Source organism: Dermacentor variabilis, chromosome 2 (assembly GCF_050947875.1).
Source record: "Dermacentor variabilis isolate Ectoservices chromosome 2, ASM5094787v1, whole genome shotgun sequence".
Lineage (NCBI taxonomy): Eukaryota > Metazoa > Arthropoda > Arachnida > Ixodida > Ixodidae > Dermacentor > Dermacentor variabilis.
Window position 1 is genome coordinate 237,284,104 of NC_134569.1, and position 18,375 is coordinate 237,302,478.

General features: G+C 45.6%; 1 protein-coding gene across 2 annotated transcripts in view; it reads left to right on the forward strand.

Moving 5' to 3' along the window:
* Positions 1-18,375, forward strand: part of LOC142573168 (uncharacterized) — a 275,915-nt gene that overhangs the window by 57,466 nt on the left and 200,074 nt on the right. For both annotated transcript variants that reach the window (XM_075682735.1, XM_075682737.1), the window contains exon 3: positions 15,427-15,561. In XM_075682735.1, coding sequence (XP_075538850.1) covers positions 15,427-15,561 — 135 coding nt within the window. The remainder of the gene's footprint in view (positions 1-15,426; positions 15,562-18,375) is intronic.

The window sequence follows — 18,375 nt, forward strand, 5'->3', positions numbered from 1 at the left end:
GCGTTTCGAGCGAAACTGCAACTTTTTTTTTTCACTTTTACGTATTTGTTGCTTGACATGTGAATGCACATATTTTTCTCTCTATATGTTTGCACAGCTGCAATACTGGCTGCCATAAACTAGGGGCCTACGAAATAAAAGTTTTATATCATGAACCAAATACAAATACTTAACTTTTAATGTCAAATTGGATTCCAAATACAGCCAACTTCCATCAATTCAACCCTGAATGGGACCGATGAAACTGATCAAATTATCCGGTGGGTCAAATTGAACAAGTTGCAGAAAAAAATGGCAAGACACATCGAAGATTCATTTGGCAGTACAGTCAACTTCCGATAATTTGAAGTTGCTTAATTGGAATTCTTGGTTAACTGGAAGGGAAGGAAGGATTTCTTTCTTGCCCTCAGTTCTGAATGAAATCCTATGGGAAAAATTGTGCTTAGTAATTTGAAATTAAAAGTTTAACACATTGGTTAGTATAGTGTGCGCTCAGAAGTATACGTTTGTTACAGATTTAGCTGGCCTGCAAGATCTTCCAATGTCAGAGGCCATATGCTGTCATCGCGGCCATCTCCCGACTTCAGCGATAGGTGGCACGGACATCTCGAATTTTCTCTCTTCGACGCGTTCAAAACGAGAAGCGATCTTGAAAATTCCACAAAGTTATCCATAACACAGTCGAACCCGGCTATATCGAACTTGCAAAAAAAAAAAATGCCTATCAGTTCAATATAGGGCATAATTCCTTTCTCGACAACTCTTTGTATTCCTTTAGTATTTTTATTTGTTTGTCAATGACGCCCCCCTTCCTTAATGCTCCCCTAGGGGCCTGTAAGGTACTTTGAAATAAATAAATAAATATAAGCCTGCTAAAGAATTGGACATAATAAAAGCGCATACCATTTATAAAACCTCTTTATTGATGAAACTAACTTAGTTTCGCATGAAATGGTCCTGTATTTTCTTCTGCTTGGGCAATTTCACTGCCTGCGATGCACGCACTTCTCGACATTGTCTAAGGAGTCGGAGCGGCTGAGGCCGCAACTTTCCACATTTGCGCAGAAGCACCGGACTAGTGCGAGTGCACCAATCACCTCGGAGGAGGTGGGCAAAGGATCGTCATTGCTTTCGTCATTGTGCCTACTATCACTTGTGCTCGGTACGATGTCGGCAATATAGTCTTCGTTTTCGGGCTCTCTTGTGGTCGCGACACCATCATTTACACTTGCAAACTCGTCAATTTCGGATGAACCACTTGTACATGGCTGTGCATACGTGTCAGGCGCCATGAGCACCAGGTCACGAGTTTGTCCGCTTTAGCCCTAATCTCCCCCTTATTCTTCAAGATCGTGCTGAGAGTGCTCCTCGGAATCTTGCGTGCTGCATGGTCATCCGACTTCTCACCGCGTTCTGTCCGATTTATGATTTCAAGCTTCACGGCGAAAATTAAATTCTGTCGCTTCACCACGGCAACACTGCAGAAGAAGGCCCACAAGGCGCAAAAACAATGAACCAGAAAAGCAGCGAGACAACCCGCACTTGCACCATCTTGCACAACGAGGGTGCAAGAGCCTCTGATTGGCTGTCTGAGCAAGCGCTGCGGGAAGGCCAGGATCATTTTTTGCAGGAGGGTGACAACAGCTCTCCCGACGCAGTGCGGTCACGGTAGGGAGAGCCGTTGGATGGAGCCGCGCCACCGAGTTTCTGCGCCACCGCGAGGGAAAGCCAACTTCTGGGGGCACTTTTGTACCGCTTGTCGTTTGATATATCGGGGGTCGCTGCTATTTTTGTTCAATGCAAGTGTAATTTTTGCTATATATACTCATTGTAACTATACTGTGTTCAGAAATTGTTTGATATACTGAATAATTCTATGTAAACAGGTTTGACATAGTCGGGTTCGACTGTACTCTGTTGTCGAAGTGGCCTGAGACTAAGCACAAGCCGTTTACAGTCATTCGCTACGAACGAAGTGACTTTTACAAAAGCAACACCAAATTCAATTGCAATGGGGCAGCCGGGACCACTGCCATGTTTTACTTAGACTATGTAAACCACACAAAGATGGTAATGCTAAATCTGAAAAATAGGGTGCGCATGCTATACGCTGTGGGTCATTTAGTGTTGTGCACATGCGCAGTGACGACCCACGATTTTGTAGCGTACTCATTGGTATGACATATGCTAAACTAAAACTGTCTAAGTCTCAATTAGAAGTCCAATTAGATGTTTCAATTGAAAGCCTCAAGATGATTGTAACATTTCATAAATTTGCTATTTTCACAGTGCAAGAACAGCATTGTGTACTGCACTAGTGTCGTAGCCATTGCATCTGACCGCAGTGCTACTACTCACGAAGCATCAAGCTTAAAAGGGTGGCAGTTTAGGCTTGTTGATATTCCATAGTCTAATCAGTTTAAAGCGCGTTCGAAAACAAGGTGACAAGAAACACAGACAAGTGCTTGTCTGTGTTTCTTGTTGCCCTGTCTTTGTTCGTGCTTTAAACTTATCAAGATCCAGTGATGGAAGTGCTGCGCCAATTGTGCCAAACTGCGCTGTGAGGAAAATCCTGCTACATGCTGCGCAATATTATCGTTTATGGTAGGGAATTATGTCAGGCTCCCGCTGACTCGTAGCTGCTCTTTTTGCATGCACTTTATTCTTGGAGGGGGGGGGGGGAGTGCCGAAGCCACGGTTTGATTATGAGGCACGTAGTGGTGTGGAACTCCATATTAATTTTCACTACCTGGGTTTTTTTTACGGGCACCCAATGCACATTCTTGCATTTCGCCCCCATAAAAATGCGGCCGAACGAGACGGTGGGCCTACCTCGCTGACCACTGCAATAACAACGACCGACGGCGCCTGTGACCTAGCTACAGCTTGTCATAGTGCACTTATTTTTTACAACACGATTAATGTGGGCTTAAACGAACTGGTTTTCTCCATTTTGTCAGTGCGAATAGCAAACGAAACACAGTACTTGCAAGCCACCCAAGCTGCTTCGCTAAGATGGCCAGTGTTTGCTTTCCGTCTGCGAGACGAAATGCCGTAGGTTCTGTGCTGGTGATCATGCCAGTGGTTTATTACTAGGTGCTGCTTTACAAAACACTCGCACATTTGATCTAATGTTGCTCTATTAAGTGCTACTTCATGTGAAAAACCAAGTGTAGCAGATTTCTATGTTGACGTGAGCGGCGATAAAAGTGATTGGCCTGGGTGGGTGATATGGCAGTGGTAAGGTACCAGCCCTACGGCGATGCCAGTTTCGTATATGCCTGCGCAATCCTAGCTTTAGGCTGCAACCGTCCAGTCGCGCCAACTCTGTACCGACTGTCCATTTTATTTAGTGCACGGAAATTAACACGTATAGGCACGTTGATGACATACACACCGCAATTTATGTTGTGTTGAATTAGGATTAAATTTGCGCTTATCTTCATCTTCTTATATATAACAACAATAAAATGGAACAGCAAGTTAAAGAAAAAAAAAATACTTGCATTTTAGTATAACACATATTCAAAGCAATGTTTCAGAAAGTAGTAACTTATACAGAGCTTCCTCTTTGCACCAGAGCAGTAAGTTGGTGCTCCAAAGCATTTTTTTCTTGCTCCAAACAAAATTTTTCTCCTCTGAAAGCATATATTTCTACTCCAAGCTGCGATTTGTCCAGCTTGGAAAGGTGCTCCAAAAAACCAAGTGCCGTCTCCATCAATGAAGATCAAACCATCAGGCCCCGTGCAAGCAGTGCGTTGGCATCTTTGTCTCCATGTCTTTCTGCGAGTTTGTTCGCAAGCGGGTTGGGTTCGTTTCACTGGTGTTTCCACGTGCCGCATTTCAGTTGCTTTCGCAACGATGACAACACGTGGATTCTATCGCAGGCTTGACTTGCTGATGAAAGTCAAGATTTTGAAAGAAGTTGAAAAAGGAGGCACCACGAAGCAAGACATTGCATGGAAATATGACATCAAGCCTAACACACTCTCAAACTTCATCAAGAACAAGCGCGCAAGACTGTATGCTTTTGAGAATGATCAATTCAAGGTGTCTTGAAAGAGAATGCGCACCCACGCCTGCCCAGAGTGAGAGGAAGCACTGCTTCTTTGGCTTAGGGAATGACAAAGCAACAAACTTTCTCTTAGTGATAATGTCATTGCAATCAGAGCCTTGTCCCTTGCAATGATGTTAGGGATTGACAATGTTATTTCTTCCAATGGATGGCTGACATGCAAGCATTGTCATGACCTGGTTTTTAAAAGCGTCAGTGAAGAGAAGGCGTCAGTCAACCAGGAAACATGAATGACATGGAAGGATGGAAAGCTTCATAAGTACGTGAACGAGTATCAGCCAGAGGATGTCTGCAATGCCGGTAAGACTGCAATTTTTTGTCAGGTGTTACCAGAGAAGAATCTGACATTCAAGGATGGTGATTGCGCTGCAGGAAAGCATAGTAAAGACAGAGTATCTGTTTTGATGATTATGGTCAACATGACTGGCACTGAGCAATGTCGCCTGCTAGTCATCGGAAAGGCCGTTAAGCCTAGATATTGTAAAGATGTCAAAATGTTTCCTGTGGACTAAGCAGCTAACAGGAAGGCATGGATGATGTCGGACATTTTTTGTTCCTTGTGGACCAGTGCAGTGCCCATGTGAATGTGCCAGCCTCTAGTGCCATCTGCCTTGCTTACTTGCCAGCCAACACGACATTGGTGTTGCAACCCATGGACCAGGGAATTATAAAAGATGTAAAGGTTTTGTACAGAAAGCATCTTCTTGGGCAGATGACATTGTGCTTGGACAACTCCACTCAGTACGAGGTGTGCCTCCTCAGTGCCATCCACATGCTAGCGCAAGCTTGAGGTCGTGTTAAACAAGAAGCCATTATCAAGTGCTTCAGGAATTGGGGTTTTGTTGCAAGTGCGTCAAGGGATGATTCGTCTTGTTCAACGGGGGAAGCACAGACAAGTGAGCGTGACGACAATGGTCTTAGAGCAGCTCTCGGCGAAGTCCGGTTCAAAGAGTACATTTCCATAGACGACAATGGTCTTAGAGCAGCTCTCGGCGAAGTCCGGTTCAAAGAGTACATTTCCATAGACAGCACAGTTGAGACGTGCATTGTGCTGATAGACATTGAAATCATTAAGATTGTTCGACCCCACGAGGCTAGTAACAAAAGTGACATCAGCGACGATGTTGAAAGTGAGCCACAACCATGGGCTGTTGTAGCTGCGGGCCTTGCCCTCACACAGTGGTTTTTTGCTGCAGAGACCTCTGCAGAAGAAGCACTCAGACACATCTACAGCCTGCAGAACTTACCTTCTGCAGAAAGATTCTGCAAGCAGAAGCAGACGGTTACAGATTTATATATATATATATATATATATATATAAATAAACAGTCAGCTTTCAAACCGTATTTACTTGAATCTAGGCCGACCTCGATTCTGAGCCGACCTCCTAAGTCCGAAGCCAACAATATATATATATATATACCTTGAATGTAGGCCGAACAAAAAAAGCGAGGACTGTGTTCACGAAATGCAAACAGCAGTGATTGAATCTGTACGTGCAGAGCTCATTCAATGTCGTCGTCGCTGTGTTCCTTGTCACTGTCACCTTCAGACGGTGGACTATCTTCGGTACTGTCAAGCGCATTAGATATGCTGCACTTTTTAAAGGCACGCATGATCAAAGTATCTGGGATGTCATCCCACGCTGCAGCTACCCAGTCCGCCAGCTGCGATAGCGATGCACGTTAGATGCGGCCCGTTGCCGGAATAAGCTAGTCGACCAGGTGCCGGTTGGTCGTGGCCCGTGGACGCTCCTGTGCACGAGGCTTTAGCGACTTCGTTCGTAGCTAAGTACTCCTTTATCTTTATTAGCCAGTGTTTTGAAGTGTATTCTTTTGCATGGAGTAGGGGCGCAAATTTTGAATTCTTGGTAGGAGTAGTAAACGTACCGGCTTTGTCTAGGTCTGGCGGCTCCCCCGTTAGGCCTAGGTGGTAGGAGGGACCTATTTGATAGGCTTATCTAATTCTTTCAGCTAGCTCTTCGGATTCTTACATGGAGTAGGCAGTGATAATTCTTTATTTTTGTTTGGGATAGCGGTCGAGGTCGGCTTTGCGTGAGTGATTTGGCAAACTTGCTCGTTGGGCCTAGGGACGTAGGCCTAGCAATGAAATCTAAGAATGTGAAGGCCGCGGGGGACGGGGAGCAAGTGCAGTGCAACGAGTGCTTGCGATGGTGCTTCCTCAACGAGACTAAATTCCAGAATTCAGCAAACGCGGAGGGGTGTAGCTTCACAAGCAGGTTGTGCGAGGGCGTTAGAGAAGCCGTCCAAAAATTGGAAGGGAATTGGGCGGCTAAGTTCGAAGAGCTAAAGGCAAACCTGAAGGAGGAGCAGGAGAAACGGGTAGCACTGCAGGTGAAAGTTAAAAATTTCGTCAAGGTGGAGGCGGCCCAGGCCACGCAGTTAGTAAGGACTGTGGCCGAGCTCGAGAAAGAGAAAGAAAGGAGCGGCGAACTGAAAAAGCGGCTCGACGCGCTTGAGACGCGGGCAGCGGAGAATGTCGGGTCAGGACACCACAGCGGTGGCAAAGACTCGGAAAGTAGGGTAGACCCTACAGGCGAAGTGGGAGGCAGGGAGTCAAAGCAAGCAGTCGCCAGCTCACCGCCGGTGAATCGGCGTAGCTATAGTGAAGCAGCGCAACACGCCCCGAGTGAGGCGACGCTGCAGCCACAGGAAGCTGGAAGGAGTGGCACCTACCTTGAGGCCGCCAAGAGGAAAAAGCAGGAGCCCAGGGGACAATGCCCTTTGTCGAGTCCGAATCACGCGGAAAAGGACACAGGGAAGCAGGGAGAGGTAGGAGAGAGTGAAAGGGTGATTATCGCTGGCGACTCAAACATGGCTGGGTGCTCAAAAGCAATTGTGGAGAGGATGAAAGGCGACAAAAGAGTGGCGGTAGGGACATTTCCAGGGCGGACGCTGAGTTCTGTCATGGAGCGAGAAAATGAAAAACTCACGGAAAATGCCCACGTGCGCAACCTTGTCATAGTAGCAGGTGGGCTAAATGACGTCCTAAACAGGAAAGGGCCAGGACTAGCCCAGTGCTTGGCGAAGGGGGTGGATGACTTGCGCGAGCTATCCCCTCAGGTGCAGATCATGGTGTGCACGGTGCCGGAGGTGCCTGTGCGTGACAGTCACGTACAAAGAGCCGTAATGGCTGCCAATGAGGCAATATGGAAAGTGAGCCGAGAGAAAGGCTTTGAGGTTGTCGAAGTAAACAGGGAAGTGAGAAGTTGTGGTGGTTTTAAACGAGATGGGATCCACTTCAATTACAGGCTAGCACGAGAAGTGGGCTGGCGACTTGGGGGTCGCGCTGTTGCTTTTTTAGGGGGCCTGCAGGCGCTCAGGAGGTCAGAGTAGGTAGTAATGAAGAAGGTCCCCTAGGGGAACATCAGAAGAGTATTGCCGTCGATAACAGAAAAAGGAGTAAAGCAAGAACAGGAGCTCGCCATGCAATAGGCTACATAAACATGCAGGGCGGCAGAAGAAAGGAAAAGTGGGCAGAGATTGAGGAGCAGTTATATAGAGAACAAATAGGGGTGTATGCAGTTACAGAAACGCACCTTAGAGACTCAGAAGAGCCGCCAGTTATTGAGAATTATGTATGGGAAGGGGGTACAACAGAACTAAGTCGGAAAGAAAGGGAGGGGGAGTCGGAATGCTCATCCATCAGGGAGCCAAATGGAAAAGAGTAAATTCACAATGTCAAGAGCATCTTTGGTTATCAGGTACAATGAGTGGGAAAGAAACTTGGCTGGGAGTTACGTATTTGTGGACCGGAAAAAATTGCACACAGAAGAATAAAGAGCTAGTGGAATGCATAAGCACTGATATTAAGGGTTTCGGGAATGGGAATACCGACAATAAAGGGAAGTCGATGCTAGACCTTTGTGAGCAACAGAACCTCATTATCGTGAATACAGGGCCTAAGTGTGAATGACAGATCACGTGGGAAGTGGGAAACCGGCAATCGACCATTGATTACTGTCTGATGACAGAAGGAATTCATGATAAGTTGAGAGAAATGGTCATTGATGAGGAAGGGTTTAGCGGCATAGGGAGTGACCATAAACGCATCATTTTGAAAATGGGATATGTAGTTGGGAAAGAGAGCAAGGAAAGCACAATGGCCAGACCAAATTTGAACACTGAACAAATAGCAAATATAGTCACTAGAGTTGAGGAAGAACTTGACAAGTGGCCAAGTAAGGAGTGGGAATACGGTGAGCTTCTAAGTGTAATAACGACAGAAATACGGAAAGAGAAACAACATGTTGGTTGGAAAGGAAAAAAGAAACCGAAAAGCTGGTGGAACAAGGAGATACAAGAAGTGATCGCCGAACGACAGAAAGCATCACGAGAGCACAGGCAGGCAAAGAAGGCGCAGTTGCCACAGGATGAAGTCACCAGTAAATGGGAAATATACCGGGAGAAAAAGTCTATGGTTCAAACACTGGTGCAAGCAAAATTAAAAGGTGAAAGTGAACATTGGTTGTCAGAAATACGTGAGAAAAACAAGGCGGCGCCTAGAATATTTTGGAATCACATAAAATTATTAGGCAGGAAGTAAACAACAATACAACAACATATCCTAGACGAAGATGAAAACAGACTGGAAGGAGAAGCGGCAATAAATTACATCCAAAAAGTAACAGCCGAATCTTTCCAAGGCAAGGACGAGGTTTTATTTGAAGAGAAAGAGAGCATGAAAGAGACCCAAGTGGAAAAGGAGCCGGTGCTGACAAATTTAGACTGGAAGAAAGCGGAAGAGAAAATTCCTAAGCGCACAGCCACAGGGGTAGACGAGGTTCCCGTTAAGCTGATAAATGAACTGGGACCAAAAAGTAAGGAAGCTCTGGTGAAAGCAGTGGAAAAAACTTTAAAAGATAAGAACAATACCAGACAGTTGGCGACAAAGTAGAATGAATTTAATTTATAAAGGTAAGGGGGAGAAAGACAGAATTCACTCGTATAGACCGCTGACCATTACATCGGTAATATACAGGCTAGCAATGCATGCAATCAAATTAAAGCTTCAAGCACGGGCAGAGAATACTGGCATTTTGGGAGAGCTTCAGAATGGCTTTAAAATAGGTAGGCATTTGGATGATAACTTGTTTGTTCTTACTCAGTGTATTGAAATATCAAAAGCAGAAAGCAGACCGTTGTATGTGGCCTTTTTAGACATTACAGGAGCTTACGACAACGTAGATCGCAACATTTTGTGGGATATTCTGGAAGGGGAAGGCTTAGGTAACGATTGTCTACAGCTTTTGAGAGAGATTTACCTAGAAAATACCGTTTGCGTTGAATGGGAAGGGATGAGGAGCGCGGAGAAAGTTCATATCAACAAGCGACTGAGGCAGGGGCGCCCTTTATCCCCGCTGCTGTTTATGACGTACATGGTGAGGATGGAGAGGGCGCTAGAAGCAAGTACTATTGGGTTTAATCTCTCATACAAACAGGCGGGTACAGTAATAGAGCAGCAACTCCCAGGTTTATTTTATGCGGACGACATTGTGTTGCTCGCTAACATGCAAAGTGATTTGCAACGTCTGGCAAATATCTGTGGACAGGAAGGCAACAATTTAGGTAGGAAATTTAGTGTTAGAAAATCAGGTGTTATAGTATTAAGTGAAAACAGTGAATAGACAGTGGAGATACAGGGCCAAGAAATACCTCGGGTAACAGAATCTAAATACCTTGGTATATGGATAAACGAAGGCAATGGATATATGGAAACACAGGAAAAAACCATAACAGTCAGGGAGAAGAGAAATGCAGCCATAATGAAGCACAGAGCGCTATGGGGATACAATAGGTACGAGGTCCTCCGAGGTATGTGGAAAGGGGTAATGGTTCCAGGACTTACTTTTGGAAATGCGGTTGTTTGCTTTAAATCAGGGGTACAATCACAACTCGACGGGAACCAAAGGTCAGTGGGTCGCCTTGCATTGGGCGCTCACGGGAAGACTACAAATGAAGCTGTGAAGGGTGATATGGGCTGGACTAGTTTTGAAGTGAGGGAAGCTCGCAGTAAAATTGAGTATGAAGAACGGCTGAGGAATATGGAAGAAAGTAAATGGGTTGGGAGAGTGTTCAGGTATCTGTACAGGAAAAAACATTTATTCACAGTGGAGGAGAAGAAATAGGAAGCTTACCAGCAAGTATGCGGCCTGTAGGGTGGGCAACACAGCAATAAATAAGGTCAAGCGGAAAGTCAGAGAGGCTGAAATAATCTCATGGGTGGCGGCAATGGAAAAGAAACCTGCCATGAGTAACTACTTAAGAGGAAAAAACGAAATGAGGAAAGAAACCATTTATGATAACTCAAAGGGAAGCTCATTACTTTTCTAAGCGAGATCGGGATGCCTTAGAACACGCACCTATAAAGCGAGATATAAGAAGGAAGAAGAAGCATGCGCTTGCTGCGGTAAAGCTAGGGAAACGACGGAGCATATTTTATTAGAATGTGAAGACGTCTACCCAGCGGTCGATTTAGGCACCACTGGCCTCCTTGAAGCCCTTGGGTTCAGTGGGAGCAGTGGTAAAGCAAACAGGTCCGCAATAGACATTAGTAAGAGGCGATTGGAGGATTGGTGGAAGAAAAGTAGGGAAACGACAAAAGACGGAAACCTACAAAAGCACAATTTGCAATAGGGGATCAGAAAATTTGGACGTGGTAGTTCATAGTGTTTTTTTTTTTTCTTTTTTCATTAGTTAACCTAGGTAGAATATTAGGCAGCATAGTAGCAAGAGTTTGGTGGCGCAACCCACCGCCCCGTTCCAAAGGGGACGCCCATAACATACATCCATCCATCCAGCCGTTAGCATGTGGTCTTCATCAGTCAACCAGTCGGTGTAATATTTCCGCAGACGATCCTTGAAAGGTTTGTTGATGCAGACATCAAGTGGCTACAACTGGCCTGTCATGCCGCCCAGTATGACAGTGAGGTCCATGTTCGCTTGGGCGAGCGCAGCCTTTGCATTGTCGGTCAAGTGCCCATGGTAAGAGTCGACGACAAGGAGCAAGCTCTTTGTCAAAAGGGCTCCTGGAGGCCGTCGCCACGCAATCTTAACCCACTCTTCCACCATCGCACCCATCATCCACCCGTTCTCATTTGCTCACACAATGACATTTCTTTTGTAAGTTTCTCGAGCAGGCAGTGACTTCCTTTTAAATATCATATAAGAAAGGAGTTTATGTCCATCAGCTGTGCAGCACAGCATCAGCTGTGCAGTACAGCATTGCAGTTGCGCGCTGCTTCTCGTAGCCCGCAGAGCGTACCTTCACCTCCTTGGCACCCTTCTCATTCACGGTGTACGCCACTGGCATATCAAAATACACAGCCATCTGGTCGGTGTTGCCGATTCGTCCAAAGTTGTAGCCTGCTGCTTCTCTCTTTCACAGCACGTAGCACTGAAAAGCTATCAGCTTTTCTTCGAAATCGCTTGGCAGCTTCTGGGTGATTGAAGTGCGACGTAGGAGGCTGAAGCCGAAGCGCTTCATGAATTTCTGAAGGCAGCCCCAGCTGGCTTTTAAATATTTTGGCGTTAGGCCTCGCTCCCTCAAATGTTCCCTAGCTTTCCCCTGGAGCACTTCTGTTGTCACTGGAACGGCAGCTGCTCTCTGCGTCCGAACGAAGTTGGCCAAAACTGTCTCCACTTCGTGTTGACGGCCTTTCTTTGGTCTGCTAAATGCCATCCTCATTGCGGCGCACGCAAAAAGCTGCTGTCGTTGTCCCCTCCAATGACGGACGTTTTTCTCGTCGACGCCGAAGTCCCGCCTGGCTTGAAGGTTCGACGATGCCTCTGTGGCTATCACAACTTTTCGCTCGAAAGCGGCACTGTAGTGGCATCTCCTGCTTGGTGCCATCGCGATAACACCACGCCGCACACCGACACGGCCGACACGACACAGGTAAAAATGGCGACCTCGCTTGTGTACGGTTGGCTACTGGCAAGGCTAGTAGCGGCTGCGATACTGACTTTTCTAGATGGCGCTAGCTATGCACCATATTTAGCAGCTTCAATGAAAAACTGGCGTGTTTTTTAAAATCCTCGAATCTAAGCCGACCCTAGAGTTTGGAATATGATTATTTGAAGAAAACTATTGGCCTAGATTCAAATAAATACGGTAATTCAAAGTTTTTCACTGTCCCCATTAACTTAGCATTAACCAAAGTCATCTGTATTTGCTCTATTCTAACATGCCCTCGAATGCAACCTGTGCCCACTTTCTGTGTTGAAAGTAGAGAACAAACATAGAAATGATATTAAAGCTCCTAAACAAAGCTGAAATCTAATGTGCACCCATTTTATTAGCAAGAAAAACAGGCAAGGGTGTAATATACAAGTTGTCCTATGTAAGTTGTGCCACAATTTAAAAATATGCAAGTGCCACGTTGCTGGACAAAACGAAGATAATGTTGTTTGTTGTCGCTTGGAGAAAGTCGGGCAGGTATATTTATTTTGGCTAATTATGCAGTTATCTATTATTGATTAACCAACTTTTCAGATATTATAATCAAAGCAAAATTCAGTGATAAAATTGTAGGCCATCATGAAACATTCCCAATACATCTTTCTGTTGCTCAATACATAATACATCAAGTTTTCTTCAAAGCATAAAAGAAGCCTGTAAAAGCATGTGAAAAGGGCTGCGCTAGTGGTTGCTAGGCACTTTTCGAGTGCTTTTGCAATTTCCTTAGTGTTGAAATTTTTCTTGCTTCTTCTATAAAGTCAGGTGTTTAATCCAGTTTGCTGTTGAAACATCCTGGTGCTACTTGGCTACTTTAAAAGGAGGATGAAAAACACTGCATTGCCAAGCTTGCTACTTGGTCCAATTTCTAGTTTGGAAACCGTTTCTTCAGGCATTTTGCCAGATTGGCAGTAGAGACAGCGATTTACACTCATCAGCTGGTGTTGTCCAGATGCATGAAGAGGCCGCACAGTGTGGGCACTCGAACTGATAGTGTAGGGTAGGCATAAGCACCAGCAGGGACCCATTGTCAGTGCCCTTTCTTACTTTTGATAGGCTTCACTGCACGAAAAATATGCTTTACTGGGATACGGTCTGTATGCTTGGCGGCATAAGACGACTGTAGTGTGGCAAAGCTGACCTAAAAACCTACAATAAAAATTTGTCGGGTAACTTGAGGCAAAGCGCAAAAAAACATGACGACAGGAGAAGGCAACGAAGGCACAGTTCACGTGAATTGTGGTGGGTTGAAATAGTTAATCTGTCTTTCGAATCGAATAGTAGCTGGTTCGGATAGAATATTCGAAGTTTCGAATATTTGCACACCACTGAAAAAAATACCTTGGGTAGTGCGTTTAAGCTATACAGGGGAAATCAGATTATGCGACTTTCTAGGGACTGCTCCAAAGCGTCTATGATCCGACAAACAAAAGCTATGTTTATAATACGCGGTTTCACACCACAGAGTTGTGAGGAGTTTCAGTTTAAACTATGGACTAATACTTTTCAAGAAACTTAATGCGTGAACACACATATCTGATACAATCTGTGTGCTTTCCGGTAACTATTAGTTCGATCTTAGCCCATGCTTTCATGCTTTCCATACGCACTGAGGCGATATACTCGGGTGGTCACTTTCACGAGGCTTGGCGCTGGATGTGTCAAAGTATGCAACTGGCAATCAGCACCCTTGGCACTGTGTGAAAATAACGAGCTTGGCACATTGTCAACAAAGGCCATCGGCTGTATGCGCGGATGTGTCTGGTGACAGCAGCAGGGGCTGCTAGGAGAAAAACATTGAGAGAGAGAGAGAAAGTGCAAGGGTATAGCAACAAAGGGACGAAGGTAGGCGGTGGTTGAGCGATGTGAAGAGGGGGAAGGGCAGTGAATGTGAGGGAAAGAAAACAATTGGGAATGTGCCTGGGAAAACTTTCCATGTGCAAAGGGGCGCTCTCCCCCCTTCTGAAGGAGGCGGCGCGAAGAAGCTGCTATAGGCTGGCGGCGCTTCTCACGCGTCCGCCATTAGGTTCGCAGTTTTGTGTGCGTTGTCGCATGAGTGAGACAGGGTGTGCGTAATCTTGCATTTATAATCGAGGTTTTTTAATGCATTGTCTCTATAGAAAGTTTTGCCGACACTGCACTAATCCATTGTAAAGCCTGGGACGTTGCATAATTGGGTGATGTACAACCGGGGTGCCACTGTATACATATAGAAAATTGTTGCCAAAGTCTTTACACCAAAACTGAGCTGTAATCAGCCCTGATAATAACACATGAATATGTGATACGTTAATGTGATTTGATGTTCATTTTAACAGCTAACTGTATGCCATGTCAGCAGACATCCATGAATAATGGGTGAACATTGTAATCCTTAAAAGTGTCACCTCACTTTAATGTTACATTAACAAAACTTTCTTCTTTCATGGTTACTGTTTTGCTGCGTTCATTAACTATTGTATTTATTTGATTATAGGTCGACCTCATTTTTTTTCAAAAATGCTACCTAATATGAGCTATCGAGCCATATTTGTGAAGAAAATTATAGCAATAGCAGCAAGCTAACCAACTTCCTTCATTGTGCATGCCGTAGAGTCAGTCTGCAAATTATTCTGACTGGCTTTAAGAAATACTGCTTATTCAATGAATTCTATGGCACCAAGGACGCCGTTGTTTGGCGTGCCGAAGACACCTGTGAAGCATCCAATGAGGATGGTTTCTCTGGCAGCTCTGATGAGGATGCAGTTTGTGGCATCGACTGGCGAGATTTAGTAGCCAAGCTTGCGATACGTGAAGGTGTGTCATGTTTAAATGTATTCATTTTCCTAAAAAGGTACGGCGAAGTAAGTGTATAATTTTTTGTCACACTGCTTAAATGTGTTCTGCTGCTATCTCAAAATGGTTATAAAAATTGAATTTTTGTTTGAACGCTAAATATTAAGCTTGAACTTAAATATGCAGAAAGACCAACAACAGAATTATAATAACGCAGTCCTTCAAACATGAATTGCATGGGAAAAAGTGCAGCTTGTGCACTTGTTTTATCAATAAATATCAGAGCAGGTCAGTGGCTCTCATTTTCTGTTGGCTGCTTCACATTCTTATTAACATGATTCATAATAGATGATCATGACTTATGTGTTGCCGAGACGTTTGCATTGCACTGTAGTGTGCCCTTTCATCTTACTACTTTTCTTTGATTTCTGTTTCCTTGAGCATGACTGTGTATTTGTGTCAGTTTCCGTGCTGCTTTTGTAATGAGTGTACTATTGGATACAATAATGAATAGATTTTTCACTTCGGAAGCTGGTCCATCATGGTGAGATGCGAGTGCACTGGCCTACTGTGAGTGACATTAGTTGGATGCAATGCAGGGCAAGCTGAGGCATCAGCTGTCCGAGCAGCTGCGGCGGCAGAGAGATACGTGCACCGAGCTCCAGAAGCGTCTGAACGCAGAAGCTGATGCGTTCCGCCAGAGGACCGAGCAGTTGGAATCATTAGGACGCCAGGTGGGTGGGTTTGTTGTTCGAGCGCAAAAAGTTCACCATTTAAACGTTCGTAACGATTTGGGTATTTAAGAAGAAGGTTCAACTTGACGCCAACTTTATTTTCTGTATTCGAATACGGTACACTTCTCTTAATTTGACTTGGGTTAGTGCAACATTTCGCTTAATTTGACCCCCATCCCAGATCCCAGCCAGTGCCCATGCATTTCTAAGGGCCCAAACTTTCATTATTTCGATGCTAAGACTGGCCTTCACCGGCTAAGTCAAACTTGACCAGTCAGCATGCATGCGCCTGACTGATAGTGACTCCTTTATTGGGAGCATGTCTTGGCCAAGCTTTGCAAACAGTGAATGTGTTGAACACACATTATCTCTGCTCGAAAAAGCATATTTTCGGCCTGCCCTAGGAAGATTTTCAAGCTGCGAGGGTACCGGGCTGACGCCAGGTGGCGTAGAGTCGCAGGCACGAGACGGTAGGCAACTGTGTAGAGGGGCGGGCACGGGACGGTGGGCAATGGTGTGTGTGGCGCGCAGGGGGAACAGGGAAGGCTTGTGTGCGTGTTCGGCATACGGGGAGTGCGCAACAACGAACTGAGTGAGTGAAGTATCAGAAGAGGAAGCCGCGTGCGGTGCAGCGGGATGGAACACAGACTGCGAGTGTGTGCGTGCGCCGAGGATTTCCCGAAATGAAGAATGTATTTGACTAGTGGGGGCTCGTCCGACCGGACCTAACATGGAGGACCAAGAATCATCTAGTGCCACCCAGCCAGTTGCGCAGCCTCTCCTGCCTTCTTCGATCGTCCAAGGACTGTTGGCTTCGACCTCCGAGACCACAATGGAAAGGGAGAGACTCGTGGCTGATATAGCTCAAATTCTGCGCACCACACCGCTCAACGACATGGTTAGGCCTGATGAGACAACCGGCGTGGCTAGGCCCGACGAGACAACCGGCGCGGGGCCAGTGCTCAACATCCAAAGTGCACCTGCCCACTGCTGAAATTCAGTGGCTAGCAGGACCGGCACTCGCTGCTAGACTTTCTGGAGAAGTACTCAAAGTACTGCAATATTGCGGAGAACCCCCCTGACTGCCAATTGCAGTTGCTTCCAGCAGCGTTGGATGGGGGTCACGATGGACTCTGTTGACGTGGCCTAGGAACAGAAGTTCTTTGTAAGTGAAACGGTGCTTTTCCAGCTTCAGGGCGAGTCCAGATGACTTGATCACCTCTGATACTGCCTCAAGCCGCCTCAGGTGATCGTAAAAATTTGTGGCAAAGACTATGGCATCATCCAAGTAGGTGAAACTAATCTGCCACTTCAGTCCTGCCAAGACTGTGTCCATCACGCGCTGGAATGTTGAAGGCCCAGAGCAAAGTCCAAATAGCCTGAACTCGAAGAGGCCGTCTGGCGTAACGAACACGGTCTTCTCTCGGTCCCTTTTGTTGACTTCAGTTTGCCAATAACCATTCTTGAGATCCATCAACGAAAAGTACTTAGCATTGCAGAGCCTTTATAATGTGTCATTTATCCGTGAGAGGAGGTATACATCCTTTTTCGTGACTTTGTTCAAGTGGCGATAATCACTGCAGAAGCGCAGGGTTCCATCCTTCTTCACTAAGACCACACGAGCCACCCACAGGCTTTCTAACGGCTGGATGATGTCGTTGCACAGAATTTTGTTGACTTGTTGCCTTATAGCTTCTCATTCTCACTTCGAAACTCAATAAAAGTTCTGGTGGAGTGGTCGAGTGGATTCTTAGGTTATTATGCAATGCTTTGCAACTGGTGTTTGTTGAATCCTTAATGATGTTGAAAAGAATACTTTGTATCATTGGAGAAGACTTTTGAGCTCTTGCTGCTTACTCATGGGGAGACTTGGATTTATGTCATAGACTGATTTGGGAACTATGGTCATCGATGTAGATGTGGCAGAATCGGAGAGGACAAACTCATTGCTGGTTTCTACAATTTCCTGAAGGTATGCAGTCATCATGCCCTTGTTGTCATGCTTGAATTCCTGGCTGAAGTTGGTGAGCATCACTTTCGCTTTTCCTCCGTGCAGTCGAGCGATCCCTTTGCAACGCAAATTTCATGGTCGAGCAGTAGACTTTGGTCGCCCTCTATGACTCCTTCTACATCTGCAGGTGTTTAATTCCTGGCAAAAATCACGATGCTAGAGCGAGGCAAAATGCTCACTTTATCTTCGAGTGCACTCATGGCATGGTGACTATGAGAGCTCTCAGGTGGTAGCCCTTGATCTTCGGATAGCGTTATCGACTTTGATTTCAGGTCAATGATTTCACCGTGTTGGTTCAGGAATTGTGTCTCGTGAACGCTGTTGGAGGATAATGAAGGTGGCAGGGTAGGTTCAATCATGAACGCTAATTCTTGCCATGCAGATCCTAGTCGGTGTTATCAGGTATTCTCCAGCTGTCCAGATTCGAAGGCCTTACCCATGCAGACCTAGCTTCCTTCAACTGGGTGACGAAGGGCCCACTCATGATGGAGTAGTCTGCTCCTGCATACCTGCTAACTCTCCCGATTGTATGGACACAACCTCAAATTTCCTGAAAAGTGGCCGCCACAGCATAGTGTTTGGTATTTTTTACGCCCTATTGCTATAATCCTATTACTCCCTATAATATAAGCATGTGGGAAAGTAGCGCAAGGGCACTTAGTCACCAGCATGCACCTTGGATTGAGGTAGCGGTAACCGGCACCACGATGAATGCGAGCAACCTACAGGCACTTCCATATTGGATTTTCTGGATTGGTTTGTATCAGCCTGGCTCGTGCGTATTTATCAATCCGATTGTTATA